Source organism: Aulonocara stuartgranti, assembly GCF_965226115.1.
Source record: "Aulonocara stuartgranti genome assembly, chromosome: 17".
NCBI classification, from domain to species: domain Eukaryota; kingdom Metazoa; phylum Chordata; class Actinopteri; order Cichliformes; family Cichlidae; genus Aulonocara; species Aulonocara stuartgranti.
In genome coordinates, this window is record NC_138953.1 from 40,933,827 (window position 1) to 40,953,188 (window position 19,362).

Here is a 19,362-nt window from a genome sequence, read left to right on the forward strand (position 1 = left end):
GCCGGAGAGGTTAGGAGTACACAGGTTGTTCTGGATAAATGTCTTATTTTTTGGAACGTTTATGCTTATTTAAGAAGGAGTTTATTATTAAGTCTTTAGTTAGTAATAAATAAAACAATCTTCAAGTCACAATTCAACTGGAAACATTTCCTTTTAGAAACCAGGAACACCCGTCAGCCACAGACTCCCTTTTTGAACATTTCCCTACATGCACCACCTACCTAAACGTTGCTGCAGACCATGTGCACCCTTTCATGGAAACGGTCTTTTTCCTTGGCTTCTTTCACAGTAGTATTATAATCATGCCTGATTGGTATGAGTTCAACCCCATTTACCATATAAATGGTGAAAAAACAATAATTCACAGGGAACGTGTTGATCTGCAGAGAAGGGCCGACCTAAGTGGAAATAAAGTTTATCATATACGAAACGAAAGAAGAAGAAACAGTGTCACTATTATCTGAATTTATTTGGTGCATTGTGAAAAGCTCGTGTACGGAACAGATGAAGCTACGTGTTATCTGGAACGTTCACCGGCACCAGTTTAGTCGCACGGCTGCCAAAAACGAGCCCATCGGTTCACCAGGCTTGTGACAAAATCGTTGCTTGCATCTTTATCTTTTCTGCGCGTTCGCGCATTTCCTTGAGGCGCGCACAGGATGAAGTGCGCGCGCGCTTGGCACGGAGCCGCGCACTCCAGCCCATACCCGTAGTAAAGCAAAGCTCCAAACTAGACATGGCGGCGGATCCTCAGCCGGACTGGCTCTCCTGCCTTCCCTCTTCTTGGAGTTATGGGGTGACTCGGGATGGACGCATATTCTTCATTAAGTAAATATGACGCGGATACACGGATTTATGGATACCTACTGCTTTTTTCTCCGACGCATTCTTGTTTGGGGTTTTTTTTCGGGTTCTCTGTTCACCTCTCCCTCCCCCGTTTTCTTTCACCAACAGCGAAGAAGCAAAGAGTACAACCTGGTTGCATCCAGTTACAGGAGAAGCTGTCATCACGGGGCACAGAAAAACCCCAGGTAATACAGGATGTGTTTTTTCTACATTCCTGCGAAAATCCGTGCACGCACGCACGCATCGCCTAGAAAAGGTTATGTGCGCGTCACGGTGGGAAAAAAGGGGCGACAAGTTGCGGGGAGAGCGTGAAAGACGACGGGGGTAGATTTCTTCTCTGCAGCAAAGCAACAGTCGCCCCTCTCCGCTGTCGGACCGTTGCGCACGGCGTCCCCCCGCCATCCCCACCCCACTTACTCCACCTGGACACTTTGCGACACACTTTTTAAAAGTTATGTCACGTAGGCTTTTGCCGATTTCCAAGCGGATTCCCTGCAGTGACATTTGATACATACCCCGCTTTGCTGCAGAAACCCAGTATTTCCAGTCACCACGGCTGATTATAGAACAATGCGCTGCGGCTTGTGCGTCAGCTCAGAGACGATATTGCCCCCAAATTTGCACATCTGCCGTGGGGAGGTTTTTATTGGGTGCATGCACATCAATGGTGTATTCCACCAGCGTGATACTGAGCAGGCAGACGCACACAAAATGATAAATTCTGCAGGAGGGAGGGGGCGGGATTGATTAAAAAGGGCGCAATCCAAACGAGATATTATGCTAGAAAAAGTGTGTTGCTGTTTGATTCGCTGTCTCTGTCACCGTTCCTTATGTTCCTGCTGTCTTGTGTTGTTTTTCTTTCCCTCCCTCACAGATTTACCAACAGGATGGGAGGAAGGATATACATTTGAGGGAGCTCGCTGCTTCATCAAGTGAGTTGGAATGTGTGGCATGGAAAAAACATAGATAGGAAGACACTGATGGATGCAGAGAGGGATGGAGACGGGTTGGGTGGCTTGTCTTGGGCAGTGGGGTGCTGCTTTGTGTGCTTGGTAAGCTCTGAGATTCCCTCCCCTCTTCCCACCTCTTGGCCTGTCTGCTCCTTTGGAGGAATTCCCAAATCCTTCTGTTTAGCGGCCCTGTAATGTGCACACACATCCTTACCCACACATGTAGAAAACTGATGTGACTGAACAGCTCTTCGCCTCTGTCTCATAAACACACTCTCTCCAGTGAAGGGATTTACCCAAGAACAAGTCTGTACTGTTAGTGAGGCACAAGTTTGACAAGCAAGGGTGACTCAGACGCTGCTCCACTGCTTAACAGGCTCTACTTGTTGGTGTGCTGTGTGTCTGTTGTGTATGTGTGCACCCACTCCAGGGTTATAACCAACTTCAGCAACCTGTGAGCTTTTTGCACACACATGTTAGTTTTTTGGTGTGACTTTCTGGCAGCTCTCTGATCACCACAGATACACTTTGATTTTCTTCCACCTATTTTCACACTGACTTTTACTGGAGCTGCTGGTGCAGCTTTACTGGAGCTGCTGGTGCTATCTGTGGATATTTTGAAAGCAGCAGCTGACACATGCAGTGAGCTAATATAGCCATTCTATAAATAGACCAAACCTGGTGCTCATTTGTATGTATACATGCATGCAGAGTGTACCCAAACACATCTTCAGTGTATTAATGCATGCACATGGACATGTAAACCTGCAAGCACAGTTGCATGTGTTAAGCATTACATGCTTGCACAGTTGGATAACTGCAAATGCAGCCAGAGCATTTTAAAGAGGCTGGGATTAGATCAGGACACATTCAGAGGCAGTACAGAGAGACATGAGTGTGTGATGGTGCTTGAGTTGTTTTTCACATGATAGGAAAGAAAAGAACTCGTGCATATATTCTGGCTTTCGTTGTTTCTTGGGGAGGGCACACGTCTCTAATGTTTTCTGATTACTTACTGACGTTTCGTTTGCTTATCGAGCTTTTCAAGCTGGTGTTTGATACATGCAGCCAAAAGTGTTTATCTAAAACATGGCTCGCTGTGACGAGTGCTACTGATCATTGTAATGGAATCACTACATTGGTACCATCATACTCTAAGTATTATCTTTTGTTTGAATTAGCTCCTGTTGTGTCGTTCACCAGTTGGACCATCTGCAAAATAGTGAAACAATCTAAAGAGTCAAAAAGATGGTAAATGGACTTGTTCTTTACTCTACCTGAGCACTCAACACACTTTATACAACTGGCCTCATTCACCACCTAATCATACAAGCACTTTGTTCTATGCTTTTTCTGCTGACGTGCTTTCACACACACACTCCAGTGGATGTACCGGAGAGCAACTTGGAGTTAATATCTTACCCATTTGGCATGCAGACTGGAGCAGCCAGAGATCAACAGACACTAACTCAGGACAGTGGGACACAGACTCCGATATCTTCAGCTACCTTTCTCATATTTGGCACACAACAAGAAGCAGTCCATGTGGGGAGCATTTTTCACAGCCTATAAATGCCGTGGCCCACCTGGCTAAAGTTGACCACAGCTGGAGCATTTTTTCCCTCAGTTCCATTTTATTTATACAGCACCAAATGACAAGTCGCCTCAAGGTACTTTGCTTTGCAAGGTAGACTCTACAATAATACATACAGTTGCATTGAATAACTTAACCTAATTGTAAACTATAAACAAGTTTAAAAAAAGATTAAAGAATGAAGCAAATGGTGTAACTTACTATTGTTTTACCTGTTTGGCTGAGATCTGTCCAATTATGTATACTAATTAAGGACTGCCCCAGCTTAGCTTAGGTCACGCTATGCTTTATTTAAACAAACACTGAACATTTAGTTACCAGGACAATGCAGCAAATTGTGTGTACCGATATAGCCGTACTGAGCAGGTGACAGGAGGAGGCAAAGTGGTCAAAGTCGGTCATCTCTGGAGACTGAATGATGCCAGTTCAAATGTGAAGTAAGGTATTGGCAAATTGTAAGTAGCCCGTCTAGCTGGTGGGTGCTCTGATAACTCAACAGTGTGATTTATTTTTTTGTTTGTTTTGTTAGAGGACAAAATAAGTAGTGATTACAGGTGGAAAAGCTCATTTGGATATTAGGCCATAAAAAGCAACTTCTGTGCTGTCCTCGAAGTGGCGTGCTCGGCTGAAGGCGAACATTCATGCTGCCACATTCACAGGCTTGAATACAATGAGAAGCATTTGACACAGAGCAGTCACACTAAAGGACACTGCATCATCACCACTTCTTGAAACCCCCCCACATTCCTCTCAAATTCCTCTTCGGTCATTTTTCTATTAGTCCATTATTGGGAACGTTTTCTTGCAGCTCACGCCTCATCAGTGGCGTTGAAGGGCATTTCTGCTCCCTGAGTTTGTGATGGTAGGTTATTTGTCCTCAGGCTGAGCTTTTCAGGGTCAGAAACCTCCTGCTTGGGTTAATCTCCAAGTTTCCATTTTGAATGTGTTTATGTCCTCATATTTATAATTTAACTCAGTTAGGAATTCTTTAAGCCTGAGGTAGAGACATGTTGGATTGCCTGGAAACAAAGTCCCTCCCGTGTAAATAACCCTAAATACTTCTATTTGCTTACTTGCATCTTATTTTGGCAGTACTATCAGCTGGGATTAACTTCCTGTTGGAGTTGTAATGCTATTATTTTGAAGAAACGACTTCCTGTATAACTGTTGTCGGTGCAGTTTGGCGACAGTCGGGGAGGTTGGAGGGAGTGTTGTAACGGAGCTTGTGGAAGTTTATCTTGTCATTAGCAGCCCCGTTGATGAGGCACAAATTTGTGGTTATAAGTAAATAAGTACATGTTTAAATATTGTGCATGACAGAAACTGTACATTTGTTATGTAGAAGGTTAAGTTATTTTATGTTGTAAAGGTTTAAAGTTGTACTTTATTTTCTATTTTAGGCTTTTTCACCTTCATTGTGGGGAGTTTTCTACAAACAGTTTAGAACCACAATGACTGAAAGTCTGCAAACCTTGAGCAGAATATGAGGCAAGCCTCTGGCTTTACTCTCTGCTCAGACTCAGTCAAATGCTACAAAACTAAATGGACAGTACTACACTGTAAATATCTTTATTAATCAGCTATGTACCACAGGCCTTCAAGCTGGCTGTAGTTACACCTTTACTCAAAAAGCATCTCTAGACCCAGCAGTCTTAGCTAATTATAGGCCAATCTCCAACCTTCCTTTATATCAAAAATCCTTGAAAGAGTAGTTGTCAAACAGCTAACAGATCATCTGCAGAGGTTTATTTGAAGAGTTTCAGTCAGGTTTCAGAGCTCATCACAGCACAGAAACAGCTTTAGTGAAGGTTACAAATGATCTTCTTATGGCCTCTGACAGTGGACTCATCTCTGTGCTTGTCCTGCTAGACCTCAGTGCAGCGTTCGATACTGTCGACCATAATATCCTATTCGGTCTTTAAATCTGATGTCAGTACTTGTCTGGGCCCAAACTCCGCTTCAGGTCCCAAAGTCAAACGAACACTGCGACATCAATGAGAGTTAAAAACTGTCTAAATTCTTTCATCTGTAATAAAATGTTCAGCGTTGCTGCTTTACCAGGTGTAACAATTAAGCTTAACATCCAGGCATCCATGAAAACAGGATTTATTAAATTTAACAGAGTTAGAAGTTAGCAGGAAGTTAGCTCGCTAGCTTCCACCTAAACATGATATAGCATATTCTGACTGAGAGATTAATGAAAAATTCAAACATACAGCTCTGCTATCACTTCCAACATAAATGAAGACAGAAAACTAAACAGCAGAGATGTTTGTAGGGTTACTGAAGTTGGGCTAGCTGGTATATAATGATGTGCTACGTGATTGCTAGCGAGGCAGCTATGTTAGCATAGCATAAACAGTGAAGGTGGAGGATGAACGTGTCCCAGTTAGGTAGGTACTAAACAGTACCTGGTACTATCGCCTAATTGAAAACTGTCATGCTGGTACTAATGGAAAAGGGCTAAGTTTTCTATGTGAGTGCTTTCTGTCTAACACACTCGTACTCCAGTGGATGTGTCGGAGAGCAATTTGCTCAAGGATATTTGGCTTGTAGACTGGAGCAGCCGGGCATCAAACCACCAACCTTTCAGTCAGCAGATGACCTACTCGACCTCCTGGGCTACAGCAACCCTCCCTACTGGGTGCTGCACTGAGGTCTTTCAGGAAAAATACAGCAACATAGTGGAGTTTGTGCTTAAATCCTTGTTTGTTCCTGCGTGGAAAGTCCAGACAAGTCCAGATTTCCGAGGACGGGAGGACACAGCTTGCGGCCTCGGGGGCCCGTCACCTCGGGGGCCCGTCACCTCGGGGGCCCGTCACCTTGGGGGCCTGCCACCTCGGGGGCCCATCACCTCGGGGGCCCGTCACCTTCAGCTGAATTCTATGATACTTCTAAAGCAGGGGTGCCCAATCCCGGTCCTCGAGAGCTACTGTCCTGCAGCTTTTAGATGCATCCTTGTTCCCACACACCCGAATCAAATGAATGGCTTGTTATCAGGCCTTTGCCAAACATGATGGCATGCTGAAGAGGTAATCAAACCATTTGATTCAGCTGTGTTGGAGTAGGGATGCATCTAAAAGCTGCAGGATAGTAGCTCTCGAGGACCGGGATTGGGCAGCCCTGTTCTAAAGTATAATTTCACCAAATTATACCGTTCAGTCGTAATGAATAACCTGGACACTCATGTCACCATTAGGTTTTTGCAGTGCGAGTTTAATTCACAGTATTTTAGTGCATCTGCAGCAATCCTGGTAACCATGGACACTGTGTGGATGCATCGATGTAGGTCAGACTCTGTGAAGTACCCCTCATGTCTCTTTGAAAGTAAAAAGAGGTCATTCATCATCTTGTGGAACTAGTTTTACAGCATGATCTTACTGGAAAATTGCAAAATAAATGGAAACCTGTTGAGGATGGTGTGCGCTCACAGTCAGCTATCCTGTGTGTGGTGAGTTCGTTCATCCCCTTCTCCTGTTTGTCTCCCACTTTGCTACTGCAATCTTAGAGAGATTTTTGCACTTCTATAAATTGTGAAATGTTGTAATTATGCATAGCATGTGTGAGTGCAAGCACGTCTTTTTTTTAAAGATTGTTTTTCTGTCTAATCTTTACTCTCAAACCCTTAAACACCAGCAAGTCTGCAGCTGAGAGAAAAACGGGTCCACATTACCGATGCACGCTATTTTTTCCAAGTACCGTCTCTTGGTGTCCGGGCACAACCGGTCTCGATACAGTCCTTTGACTTTTGAGCTGATTTTAAGCATGGTTCTGGCAGTCGTCCTTCCAACACAGTGTGTTTGTTTTGATTCGTGGCCTTCTCAAATGGCGCCGCGCTCCCACAATGCATTGCGGCGTTACATCAACGCCAAAGCCCGAGCAGTCCCCCAGGTGCCCAGATGGTGGTGGTGGGTGTAGCAGTAGGAAGGGGTGCAGGGGATGAATCAAACCTATTAAAAACGGATTCAGTTCATTTTCTCCACTGTCATGTCCGTCGTCGTTCCTTACGCCGTTTTTATGCTTGCTGCTTCACTTGTGTCGTGGGTGGTGCGTGTTGACATATCACATTCTGTGTCATGAGATACAATCTTTGTGGCATGTCGGCCAATCGCACAGCTCTTACTTTTGTAATTTTGTGCATTGCATCGCGGTCGTCGGCTTGGCTGAACAGACGAGTGCGATCATGTGGGTTTTTACCTCCATCGTAATGATGATTAGCACAGAAGGTCAGAGACACACAGATGCACACAGAGAGATGTTGCAACTGAAAACTCAAGCTTTCAAACAGTTGATTAATGAAATATATAAATAATTAATTAAATGTCTTAATAATTAAATATATGTTTATTTCATTTTGGCACTCGAGGCCCTCCATACCACAAGACTAAGCATCAGGGTTTCAAATGAACTACAGTTCTGTCTGGGTCTTTGGTTGATTATTAAGCTGGAGTGAAAGCTCCTCTTGAAAGCTCCCCTGTGCTTCGAGGATTCTGACTTTAGCATGAGTTGGGAGTGTTGACTCATTCAAACATAATCTTCCAGGTTTCACTAAGGCAGAGTAAACCAGTTTATTAATTATTAATTCATGTACTAACAGAGACTTCCAGGAGTCAGACCTAACATATAATCCACATGTCACTGTTTTACTCCTTGGTACAGTTGTGGACACTATATTTTTCTTTTGTTGTGATTTTAGTGTTTAAATTTCTTTTTGTTGATTTTTGGAGAAAACACAGTCTCTAAGGGGATGTGGTTTTGGGGGGATAACATTTATAGAAATGAGAGCCGCTCCATCCAAAGTGGGATAGACCCTGTCTCTCCCAACAAGACCAGAAATTCTTCCAAGTATTTATACAGCCCACATCATTTTTTTTGGACTTTTTGGACAGCAGTTTAAGGAGAACATGAGGCTAACATGTCACTGCTGGTCAGACTGGAGAGGGTTCAGAGAATAGTACAGTAAGACATTGTTTTAGCAAATTCACAAAACGATTTAACTATTTTAATGTATCAGGTGTCGTTACTGCCGACGTGAACTGTAATTGTATGGAATTTACCATCATCCTTTCACGTTTCGCTGGAAGATAATTCACTGTGGTTGCTGCTGTCTGTAACTTCATATCTCAAAATGGAATCACAAATAAGAGTTTGTTCCAAAACGGGAAAGGCAATTAGAGACATGAACTGGTTGTTTGTTTGCCGGAGATTTCTGTTTAGAAATTTCTACGTCCATGTGCCCAAGCTGCATCCATTGGCGTGTATGAATGTTAGAAATCATTTAGGAAGAAAAAAGTGCACATATGAATGGGTGAATAAGGCGAGTGTGCAGGTAGAGCAATGAGCCTGGCTCATGTAAATGTAGTTGGCATCAGTCTCTGAGCAGACATTCATGTGCTCATCCATAGAGACTTTACATTACATTGGACCAACTTCACATGCACCTGCAGGCAAACGTCAAAGAACTAATAGAAATGATTACGAGGGCCTGTTGTCTCTAAATGTCTGTGTGTTTAGTCAAGTTTAGTCAATAGTAATCAGTGGAAACATCAGATGCACTTGTGTTTACTGTCGGTAGTCAAATCTTTCCGCATTTTACAGAGATAAACATTAGGGTAGGACAGGATGGAGGAACTGAATGAAAGAGAATCGGAGAGTCTAACCTGGAGCTGACATCACGGTGTCGTAGTTATGTCTGGCCACTGTCGCTGCCAGTTTCCTCCTCCTTTCCTGATCCTCTCTCTTTCCCTCTACTATGTCTGTGAGTTGTTGGTTTGACTTGGCAGAGGATCAGTGCTTTGGGAAGGATACAAAATAAACAGAGTAACACAAACTAATCTTCCCTGCTGCTCTCCCACCAGAAAACACAACTTCATGCATGCAGCAGCTTATTCTAAGTAAAACTTCATGACTTTCAATAAGACAGTGAACATGTGCCGTTCTCAGCGTGTAGGCGACACAGGTTTGGACTTGTGTGTGATTAAAGTGCAAATTAAGTGTAACAAACAAGCTGGACTGTGTCCTAATGAGTAGCCATGCTACTGGGTTGTTGTTGTTGTTTTTAATCAGTGAGATATTATGTTTATTCATTGAGTTTGCTGTTTGGTCCTGGCAGCTTACAGGTTGTGTTCCCACGAGTCATTTCCACCTGTTAGAGGAATCTAACGGCTGCGACGCGTTAATGTGTGCAGAACCAGTTTTTCACAATTATGTGAGAAAAGAGTGTGTGTGGTTTGAGTAAGCAGTAGGGCTGCTTTTCTGTTTGACACCAGCAAGCTTTCAGTTTTTGCATCGACTGCAAACTGCACACAAAATGTGCCTAAGGAAAGCCTTTTATTGGCTGAACTGTTGGGGCAAAATATTTACTTATTAAAACATTTAATATGAGCAAAGAATATTGAACATTACTGTAAAGTATATGACAAATGTTTTAAGGTTCTCTTCTGTGTTGCAAAAAACCCAAACAAACAAAGACCAGTCGTCTCAGTTTTCCACAATCCAGACAAACACTTGTTGTCCTTTGATGAAATTGTTGCCCACAGCAAGTTTTTTTTGATATTTACAAATGAGAGATTTTATTAGAACACAGCAAAACTAGTCCTTGTCCATTTCTGGCCCATCAACTCGAAGAAATGATGGTGAAAGATTGTCAGGGAAGGGGCCTGATTTCTAAAATGTATAATGAACTGGTGGCTGCCTCTCCAGAAACGTCAGCAAAGAAGCTCGAGTTCTGGAGAGAGGACTTACAGGAGAAATATTCATATTAATAAGAAATATTAGAGATGCATTTAGAACCAAAACTTTTTCTGCTGGTTATTTATCCAGCTGTCACATAAGGGCTGCTGGTGGCCAACAGAGTGATTGCAGTTGCTTGGAAAGAGGTGGATCGACCAAGGATAGAATGGATTTCAGAATTAACATAAACTCTGAGCTTAGAAAAGATCACCACGCAGGGGAGACTTGCCCCGGCTGGTGGAAAATTTGGGGATGATGTTTATTGCTTGGTATTGAATGACTACTTTCTAATGTACGTGTAACCTGCGAGTGTGAGTCATATATGGTGGGAGTCGCACACAGCCCCCCCCCCCCCCCCCCCCCCTTATGGTGATATATGCACTATTGCAGTATGTGTAGTTTGTAGTGTAAGTTCAGCATCTTGTTTACGTTTTAATGGTCGTGTACAGGTGTTATGTTTGAAGATAAATAAACACACTGTTGGAAGAAAAATCCGTTTTCCATATAGTTTTGTTGTTTATCATAGTTAATATTATATTACAGAGATTAATAGATGTAGTAATTACATTTTCCATTTTAGCCATCAGCAAGTTTTGGTCCACCACGATTGGTCAGACGGTCCACTTGATTTGTGCGATTCCTCAATGCGATGTTAGAGCTGAGCAAGCTGTCCGTCTCCATCACTTCTTCTGTTCAACGAGGTGCATGAGCGCACAGCGAACGTAAGGTAGGTCGGTTGTGTTGAGAGATTAGATTGGCCAATACAATGTCAGTAATGAAAAATTAACAAATGGCTTGTGCCGGTACTTGTAGGGCCGATGCAAAGTGGACTTTCAAGCCGGCCTATAGTTTCTAAAATTATATCGACAAGGAAAAAACCAAAAGTATATCGGCCACAAGTGCATGCAATGAGCAAATGCCCGGTACGCCAGATCTGCAGTCCAGAAAAGGTCACGGCTGAGTGATTTTATGATACGAATGAGAAGTTGTGTACTAACTAAGTTTGTAAAATTAATGAGGCTGTATTGCTACTGCCAACAAGTGCTTAAGTAAACTTCTGTCACGACATGAAATGTGTACGGTCCCTGTTGTCTGCCAGTGACATAGACATTGTGAGATGTTACAGCACAGCTGCTTTCATGTTTTGTATGAAAGAATAGGAACAAAGACTGGTGACAGGCCATGAAGGGGATCTGATAGCGTCTGAGTGAAGGAGAGAAGCGTAATTAAAATGTCTGTAGCAACAAAAATACCTTTTAAGTTTATGCAGGTGAGAGGAACAGAAACTGAGGGCTTCATGCTCATGACTTTGGGTTATGGGATCTCATTCATTAGCACTGTTACTTCTTTGGTGACCTCTCTGTTCAAAAGTGTGTCTGTAAAATATTGTTTACTGCAGGATGAACAGGTTAGCAAGCTGTACTCTGGTGGATTTACAGTAAAGAGCAGTGTGTTGGACAGGTTCAATTCAATTTAGTGTTATTTATACAGCACCAAACCACAACAACAGCAGCCTCAAGGCACTTGATATTGTAAAGTAAAGACACTATAGTATTACAGAGAAAAACCCAACAATCATACGACCCCCTATGAGCAAGCACTTTGGCGACAGTGGGAAGGAAAAACTCCCTTTTAACAGGAAGAGGAAGTTGAGGGGAGGAAGACAAAGCAAAGACCCGCTGTGGAAGAGAGGCAGAGATTAATATTGACTAGTAATTAAATGCAGAGAGGTCTATTAACAAACACATGAGTGAAGAAGAAACACCCAGTGCATCATGGGAATCCCCGGCAGCCTATGTCTATTGCAGCATAACTAAGGGAGGATTCAGGGTCACCTGGTCCAGCCCTAATTATATGCTTTAGCAAAAAGGAAAGTTTGAAGCCTAATCTTGAAAGTAGAGATAGTGTCTGTCTCCTGAATCCAAACTGGAAGCTGGTTCCACAGAAGAGGGGCCTGAAAACTGAAGGCTCTGCCTCCCATTCTACTTTTAAATACTCTAGGAACAACAAGTAGGCCTGCAGAGCGAGAGCGAAGTGCTCTAATAGGGTGATATGGTACTACAAGGTCATTAAGATAAGATGGGGCCTGATTATTTAAGACCTTGTATGTGAGGAGCAGGATTTTGAATTCTGGATTTAACAGGAAGCCAAAACAGGAGAAATCTGCTCTCTTTCTAGTCCCTGTCAGGACTCTTGCTGCAGCATTTTGGATCAGCTGAAGGCTTTTCAGGGAGTTTTTAGGACTTCCTGATAATAATGAATTACAGTGATAGTACCAGGTACTGTTTAGTACCTACCTAACTGGGACACGTTCATCCTCCAGCTTCACTGTTTATGCTATGCTAACATAGCTGTGTCGCTAGCAATCACGTAGCACATCATTATATACCAGCTAGCCCAACTTCAGTAACCCTACAAACATCTCTGCTGTTTAGTTTTCTGTCTTCATTTATGTTGGAAGTGATAGCAGAGCTGTACGTTTGAATTTTTCATTAATCTCTCAGTCAGAACATGCTATATCATGTTTAGGTGGAAGCTAGCGAGCTAACTTCCTGCTAACTTCTAACTCCGTTGAATTTAATAAATCCTGTTTTCATGGATGCCTGGATGTTAAGCTTAATTGTTACACCTGGTAAAGCAGCAACACTGAACATTTTATTACAGATGAAAGAATTTAGACAGTTTTTAACTCTCATTGATGTCGCAGTGTTCGTTTGACTTTGGGACCTGAAGCGGAGTTTGGGCCCAGACAAGTACTGACATCAGATTTAAAGACCGAATAGGATATTATGGTCGACAGTATCGAACGCTGCACTGAGGTCTAGCAGGACAAGCACAGAGATGAGTCCACTGTCAGAGGCCATAAGAAGATCATTTGTAACCTTCACTAAAGCTGTTTCTGTGCTGTGATGAGCTCTGAAACCTGACTGAAACTCTTCAAATAAACCATTCCTCTGCAGATGATCTGTTAGCTGTTTGACAACTACTCTTTCAAGGATTTTTGATATGAAAGGAAGGTTGGAGATTGGCCTATAATTAGCTAAGACTGCTGGGTCTAGAGATGCTTTTTGAGTAAAGGTGTAACTACAGCCAGCTTGAGCTCTGACTGTTTGTCAGCCTGGCTACAGAGCTGAAGAGAAACCTGGGGTTGTTCTTTCTTACTTCAATCGGTGATGAATAGTAAGATGTTCTGGCTTTGCGGAGGGCTTTCTTATAAAGCAACAAACTATTTCTTCATTCTAAATGATGATCTTCTAAATTTGTGACACGCCATTTCCTCTCCAGCTTACGAGTCATCTGCTTTAGGCTGTTTGAGAATTATACCACGGAGTCAGGTACTTCTGATTTGAGGCTCTATTTTTCGGGTAGTTCACGAGTAGCTGCTCTGTGTTGGTACAGGGCATTGAAGAAGATAACAGCACTCTCAGAAAGACGTCTAATGTGATTAAATCTGTTCCTTTTAGGTTTTTTCTTGTTTTTTTTTTCTTTACGTCAAACACTTCCCATGAGGGTTATTAGCTGGGTGGGGCTGAACTACTCATGAGTTGTTTCCTGTGCAGTCCCTGCATAATACTCACTGGCACACACACATCTGCAGCTCACCCTGAGCTCCAACATGATATTAAATGTTGCTGAATTTCTGAGTGATTCCCTCCAGTCTGTTTTTTCATTTTTTTAATGAACTATTTGTTTGATCACAGCATGGAATAATCAGCTTGGGCTGTAAGGCTTTGCTCTTTTTTTCCTGTTTCCTTGGGCAGAACAAGCTCAAACTCTCGTTATCTCGTAACAACAACTTGACAAATAATTGTCATCATCTTGTGTCCTACCCAGTTTGTGTCTCCATCACATATTTTATCCATGTTCCCACTGGAAGTGGCAGAAAGTCATTCACTTTGGTCTTTAGTCACCAGTTGCTTCCAGTGTGGACATTTAACATTTATTTATTGTTACTTGAGTGTACTTAATTTTTATGTTGATGTCCTCTACGATATCACAGAAAGATTCAGCAGTAATGGTCAGATTTGGTTTATGCACAGAGAATAGTTAATAGTTGAGAATAAATACAGTACTGTGCAAAAGTTTTGAACCTCTCTCTTCTTTTTATTTTGCACAGACAATGGGACATGGGTAAGTGAAACATGGGAAAAGCAGGTTTCAGGAACAGTTCTCAGGTCCGGACGGAGTTTCCAAAGGGATTCTTTCGCTGTAGGCGGCCTTTATTCCATTCTTTGAAATGATGTCACGCTCACGTATTTCAGCATTGCTGAGGCCTCGGCTCCTGGGAAGACTTTTCTGTTTGCATGTTCTCCCCGTGTCTCCGTTCTCTTGGGTACTCCCACAGTCCAAACACATGCAGTTAGTGGGGATAGGTTAACTAGTAACTCTAAATCGCCCATAGGTGTGAATGTCAATGGTTGTCCTCAACTTTATTAGTGCAAAACACCCCATCAATGTATTTTCACTTAAACAAGCAGCTGTTTTATGTGCATTAAAGTTATATAAAATGTAACAGTGCAAATGCAAATTCCTGTCTGACAGTTTAACCAAAAGGCGTTTCCAGTGGAAACTGGCCGACACATCCTCAGCATAACCATGTATAACATCCACAAAACTTAAAGAGGTTATACACACACAATACGGTAACATTATGTTGAAGCACAGTACGTATCACTCCGCGAGGCTCCGCCTACGATAGCCGTAATGCTCCGACAATCCATCAAGCGGTGCGGCTTCGTAGCTTAGCAAAGTCGTACTGAAACATTTGACAGATTTTCGAGCGCCGTGCACATAAAATTGTTTCCAGGTCAGTAAACACAACCAGAGTTCATACATAAGGCACACGGGATTATAAGCAGGGGTGCACATAAGTGGTCTGCAGGTGTGCATTCGCTGTCAAAATAAAAGACGTGCACCAGATAAGACGTTGCAACGCACGTTTGCGTCCATATAAAAAGCACTGTTTTTGTCTCTGTGCGTTCATAATTTGCTCACCTCCTGCAACCACTTTCCTGAGAATACACGCTTCTTTTGTGGTTCGCTCTCCTTCTGACATTTCTTTGGAGGTAGAGGAACACCAAAGTAATTGTTTAAAGGAGCTTCTTTGACATCTTTAAGAGTTCTAAACAAATGTCTGTCCTCCTCCAGAAAATCTTATGTATGCAAACACGCGTTTTAACTTCTTATCCGGTGTGCGTCTTTTATTTTGAAAGCGCATGTGCACCTGTGGACCACTTATGTGCACCCCTGCTTATAAGGACACTGTCGATTTTCAGAAGAATCGAAGGATGATTTTAAGTGTGCCGTATTTTCCAAACAACACGGTAATAACGACGGCCCGCTAGCATGCGCTACCAAAAATAGTGCTTTGTTGTGTATCTGACGGATGAAAGCTAAACCAGTTCCACACCAGTGAAGCTGCAGCATTTTTACAAACCAGTTCAGGTTCATCGTTTCATTCAACGATCCACTTTCGCTCTTCTCATTCTGCGTCGCCGCCATGCTTTTTCCGCCATGTGCGTATGAAATCAAAGACACTGCACATGCGCGTTTTATTCTATCGGCATATTTCATTTTCTTACCGTTGCCCAACATTACACCGGTATCACTTTGAACGGTATGATATGGCCCAGCCCTAATTCAGATGACCTCTTCTAGCATCCCCATGGTTTCAAGTGTTTGTGTATTGTTAAGCGTGGTTGTACCTCCACTTGGAGCTGTCCGTACGCATGATTTGCTTAAGAGCGACTCGTCTTAGACAATCGGTGATCTTAACAAAGGCGGGGCGAGTAAAAGCCCAATAGTGCACGGCTGCAGGGAGAAGGATCGCAATGAAGGAATCGAGAAACTGAAAGATTGAATTTCTGATGTGTTTTCTTCTTATCTTATCACAAGTTTTTTTCTGTCTTGACTGATAAGAGTGTCCTGTGTGAATTAACTTTAATATTCTGCAGACTCAGAGCAGCACGAAGGGGGAGGTCTGTGTTTGAGCTTCAGAGCTCCATCACTCAGCTCAGTGCTGCTCATGTTCTCCGTAACTGAAGAATGAAAGTGTTTTGTCATCTACTAAAATAAGTGTTTGGAAAAGTGTCACAGAGTGTGCGCTCTCAGCCAAGGATTATCCTCCTGTTCAGAATAGATTTAGCAGGGTTGATATTTCCTTTTGACTTCCAGCGCTCGCAAGAATAAACCAGAAATTAGCGTCTTTTTGGAACCTTTTATGAGTTAGATTTTCCTATGGCTACGTCACAAAAGAAAAGGTTTGCATATGCAGGACTAAAAACGTGCGACTGAGAAAACTAATCGTAACTAATTTGAACACATGTCAGCGATGTGGTTCACGAGGTTAAGTCTCATCTGCTGGTTTGTTTGCAGAGATTTGGAATCAAAGACAGCTTTCACATTTGAACTCGTGCTGTTCTCCATCAGATCTACAGCTTTCCAACACGTTTTCATTAAGTTTTTGCTGAGTGGCCAGTTCAGCCTGTCATAATGTCTTTAGCAGTTTTTCGCAGTATTGTCGTTGCCCTGTCGGGCATTCAGGCAGAACGAGGGCAGATAGTAGTTTGAAATTGATACCATGGATGTATTTCAGTGACCTCGGGCTCAAGGTCAAAGGTCAAGTTTTCTGAAAGTCTTCTAACTATGATAACTCGAGAGCAGGAGGAGCAGCACGGGCAGCTGCCAGTATATTCCCTTTAATTCCTAGTGTTAGTGGTAGTACTATTAGAAATGATTAGCTTAAAGCTGCCTGATGCAGTGCTGCGTACGTTTATCGTCTTGTTCCTGCTGAGCCTCAGGAAGTGAGGTCAGAGCGGCCTCAGGAAACACACTGAAGAGTCTTACTGTGGCGTTCGTCTCGTTTCTGTCTGGGAGTCGGTGCTGTTTTCCCCTTTGCTGGTTTTCATGGCTTGTTGTTATTTTTGTCCTGTCCTCCTGTGCAGGCAGGTCACAGGGCTGGTTGGCTACACAGAGCATCTGTGTAGTTGCTGCTTTTAACCTTGGTGCGGACACTGTTGTCACCAGACTTTTAAAAATAATGACATTACAGACTGTCACATGATAGAGTGTCCTTGCCAGAGACCTGGTACACAGTTTAACAAGTACTCCCCTGCATATGTGTGGGTATGAGTGTTATGAGGAGTCCTACTGCCTTTCTCTATCCTGAAGATACTCTCTGTAGTATTTTTGTGCCTTTACTTAAAGTAAGAAATGTTTTCATGTGGCTCGCACGTTTGTACGAGTACAAAAGAATATCAGAGCCGGAGGAAAAAAAGCTTCCTGATAGATCGACGGGGAGCGCTTTGTTTGCAGAAGTGTTGATACAGCAGCTAGTTGGGTTTGTCAATTAACCGTGTTGTTTGTTTGCATTGTTGCACAGTCCTGCCACATGTTCATGTCACTTACAGGAATACCTTAATAGAAAGAGCAGGACTGCAGTGTTGTCTGTGTTTGTGCTCCTGACTTTAGTTTTATTCATATAGTGCAATAACAGGCACTTTATATTGTACGATCAGAATCAGGAAGCCTCCTATGAGCAAGCACTTGGTGACAGTGGGAAGGAAAAACAGTTGGAGGCAAGTGAAGAGAGACGGGACCAAAGATGGACCAGTGAAGAGAGTCAGAAATTAAGGAAGGCTGGAGTTGGCCTACAAGTAGCCGAGACGGCTGGGTCAAGACGTGGCTTTTTTAGTGTGACAGTTGCCACCCTATGGGAGTGTGTTATGTAGCCCAGTAACTGAGAGAGGAACAGGTGATGTAGTGACTGAGACTGTGCAATAGCCTTGAAATTTGTTGACTTGCAACGACAGGTAAAATAATTCACAGCAACCAGAAGTTAAAGTTATCACAAAATGCAGAAGCTGTTGAAGTGGATGCCAAAGACAGCGTAAAACAGTTAATGATAGATGACCTGACATATCCACTAAATATCTGCAGTTAGTTATTTATGTGCAAAGGGCTTATCCATCCATCCTGTCTGCACACACCCAGGTCCAACTCTGTGCTTTGTTCACCAACCGCCCATCTGGACCTGCTGTTTTTGGCACTTTTGTGGGGAAAACTACATTTGAAGAGTAGAATATGAGTAAAATTGTGATACCAGACGAGGTTTGACTTGTTCTTTTTTCCCCTCAAAACGTGAATTTGCAGATTAGTGATTAACAAAGGTGCTTCGTAGGAGTTTTGCATGTTTCTCACACGAGAACATTTTGATGTTTTTTCTCTTCTTTACTTGCTCAGTAAGACGGAATCAAACACTGAATGCTGCCGGTGGATTATGTAACGCTTATATCCAACAGCGACGCTTGGATAGTCGAAACTAAGCAGGTAAGGCTAAAGTTTAGACCAGCATGTTGAGTCCGTACTGACCGATAACAGTGTCAGAGAAACTTTTGATGTATGTGGATAAAATCAACAAACATCAGGAAAATGAATGAAATTCCAAGGTTTATTTCTTTCGTGGGTTATTTGAATTACATGATTTCAAATCATAATTTTCAGGAATAACTGATCAGGATATAAAATAATAAAGAGAGAATTTCACATAAACATTATAATTTTAAATATTACGTTAACAAATGTGTGATTTTTATCTGAAGAATGTAAATGTATAGTAACATAATAATAGCCATAAGTCTGTGAAGGTTCTCAGTCATCCAGCTCATCGTAGTCTAAGGAGCTTGGAAAGAAAAGCGTCTGGACTTCTTTAAGTTGCTTGAAGACGTTTCACCTCTGATCCCAGAAGCTTCTTCAGAACTGAAGAAACTTCTCCCACTTGTTAATATTCTAGTTTAATTTTAGTTTCCTTCAGTGTTCGGCCTGATGGCTTAGAATGAATTAACAGCTTTTACTCGGGTATCGTCCCTGAATTTCACATCGGTGCATCGACACTCTACCTCTCTTTCCTCTCTCAGACTTGTGTCCCACCGGGCTACAGGCAGGATGAATAGGTAATCTACCCAGGCTGGCCAGGATTACCTGATGAAGGGGATCTAAGCTGCTATCTGTGAAGCTCGTGAATTTCTCTTAGTGCACACTGGCAGCTTCCAGGCCTCCTTCACGATGCTAGTGTGTGTTTAGAAATGCTGCTGTTTAACTGAGCGGCTGTCATAGTCAGTGTGCAGGTAGGCTCGGTGTGAGAGAAGTCGTGCTCTCTGACCTGCTCCCCTCTGCACAGCCCGTAAGTGAAGCTGCTGTTTGAAGTTTGTTTGCTGCTACAGTTTCTTCACCACTGACGTA

General features: G+C 42.7%; 1 protein-coding gene across 5 annotated transcripts in view; it reads left to right on the forward strand.

The window, feature by feature from the left end:
- Window positions 1-679: 679 nt before the first annotated feature.
- Window positions 680-19,362, forward strand: part of LOC309692139 (pleckstrin homology domain-containing family A member 5-like) — a 147,576-nt gene continuing 128,893 nt past the window's right edge. For 3 of the 5 annotated variants that reach the window (XM_082510359.1, XM_082510362.1, XM_082510361.1), the window contains exons 1-3: window positions 681-828; window positions 955-1,031; window positions 1,721-1,778. In XM_082510359.1, the coding sequence (XP_082366485.1) occupies window positions 737-828; window positions 955-1,031; window positions 1,721-1,778 (227 nt within the window). In that variant the 5' untranslated portion in view covers window positions 681-736. Of the gene's footprint in view, window positions 829-954; window positions 1,032-1,720; window positions 1,779-19,362 lie in introns of all 5 variants that reach the window. The other 2 variants (XM_082510360.1, XM_082510363.1) reach the window with 2 other exon arrangements.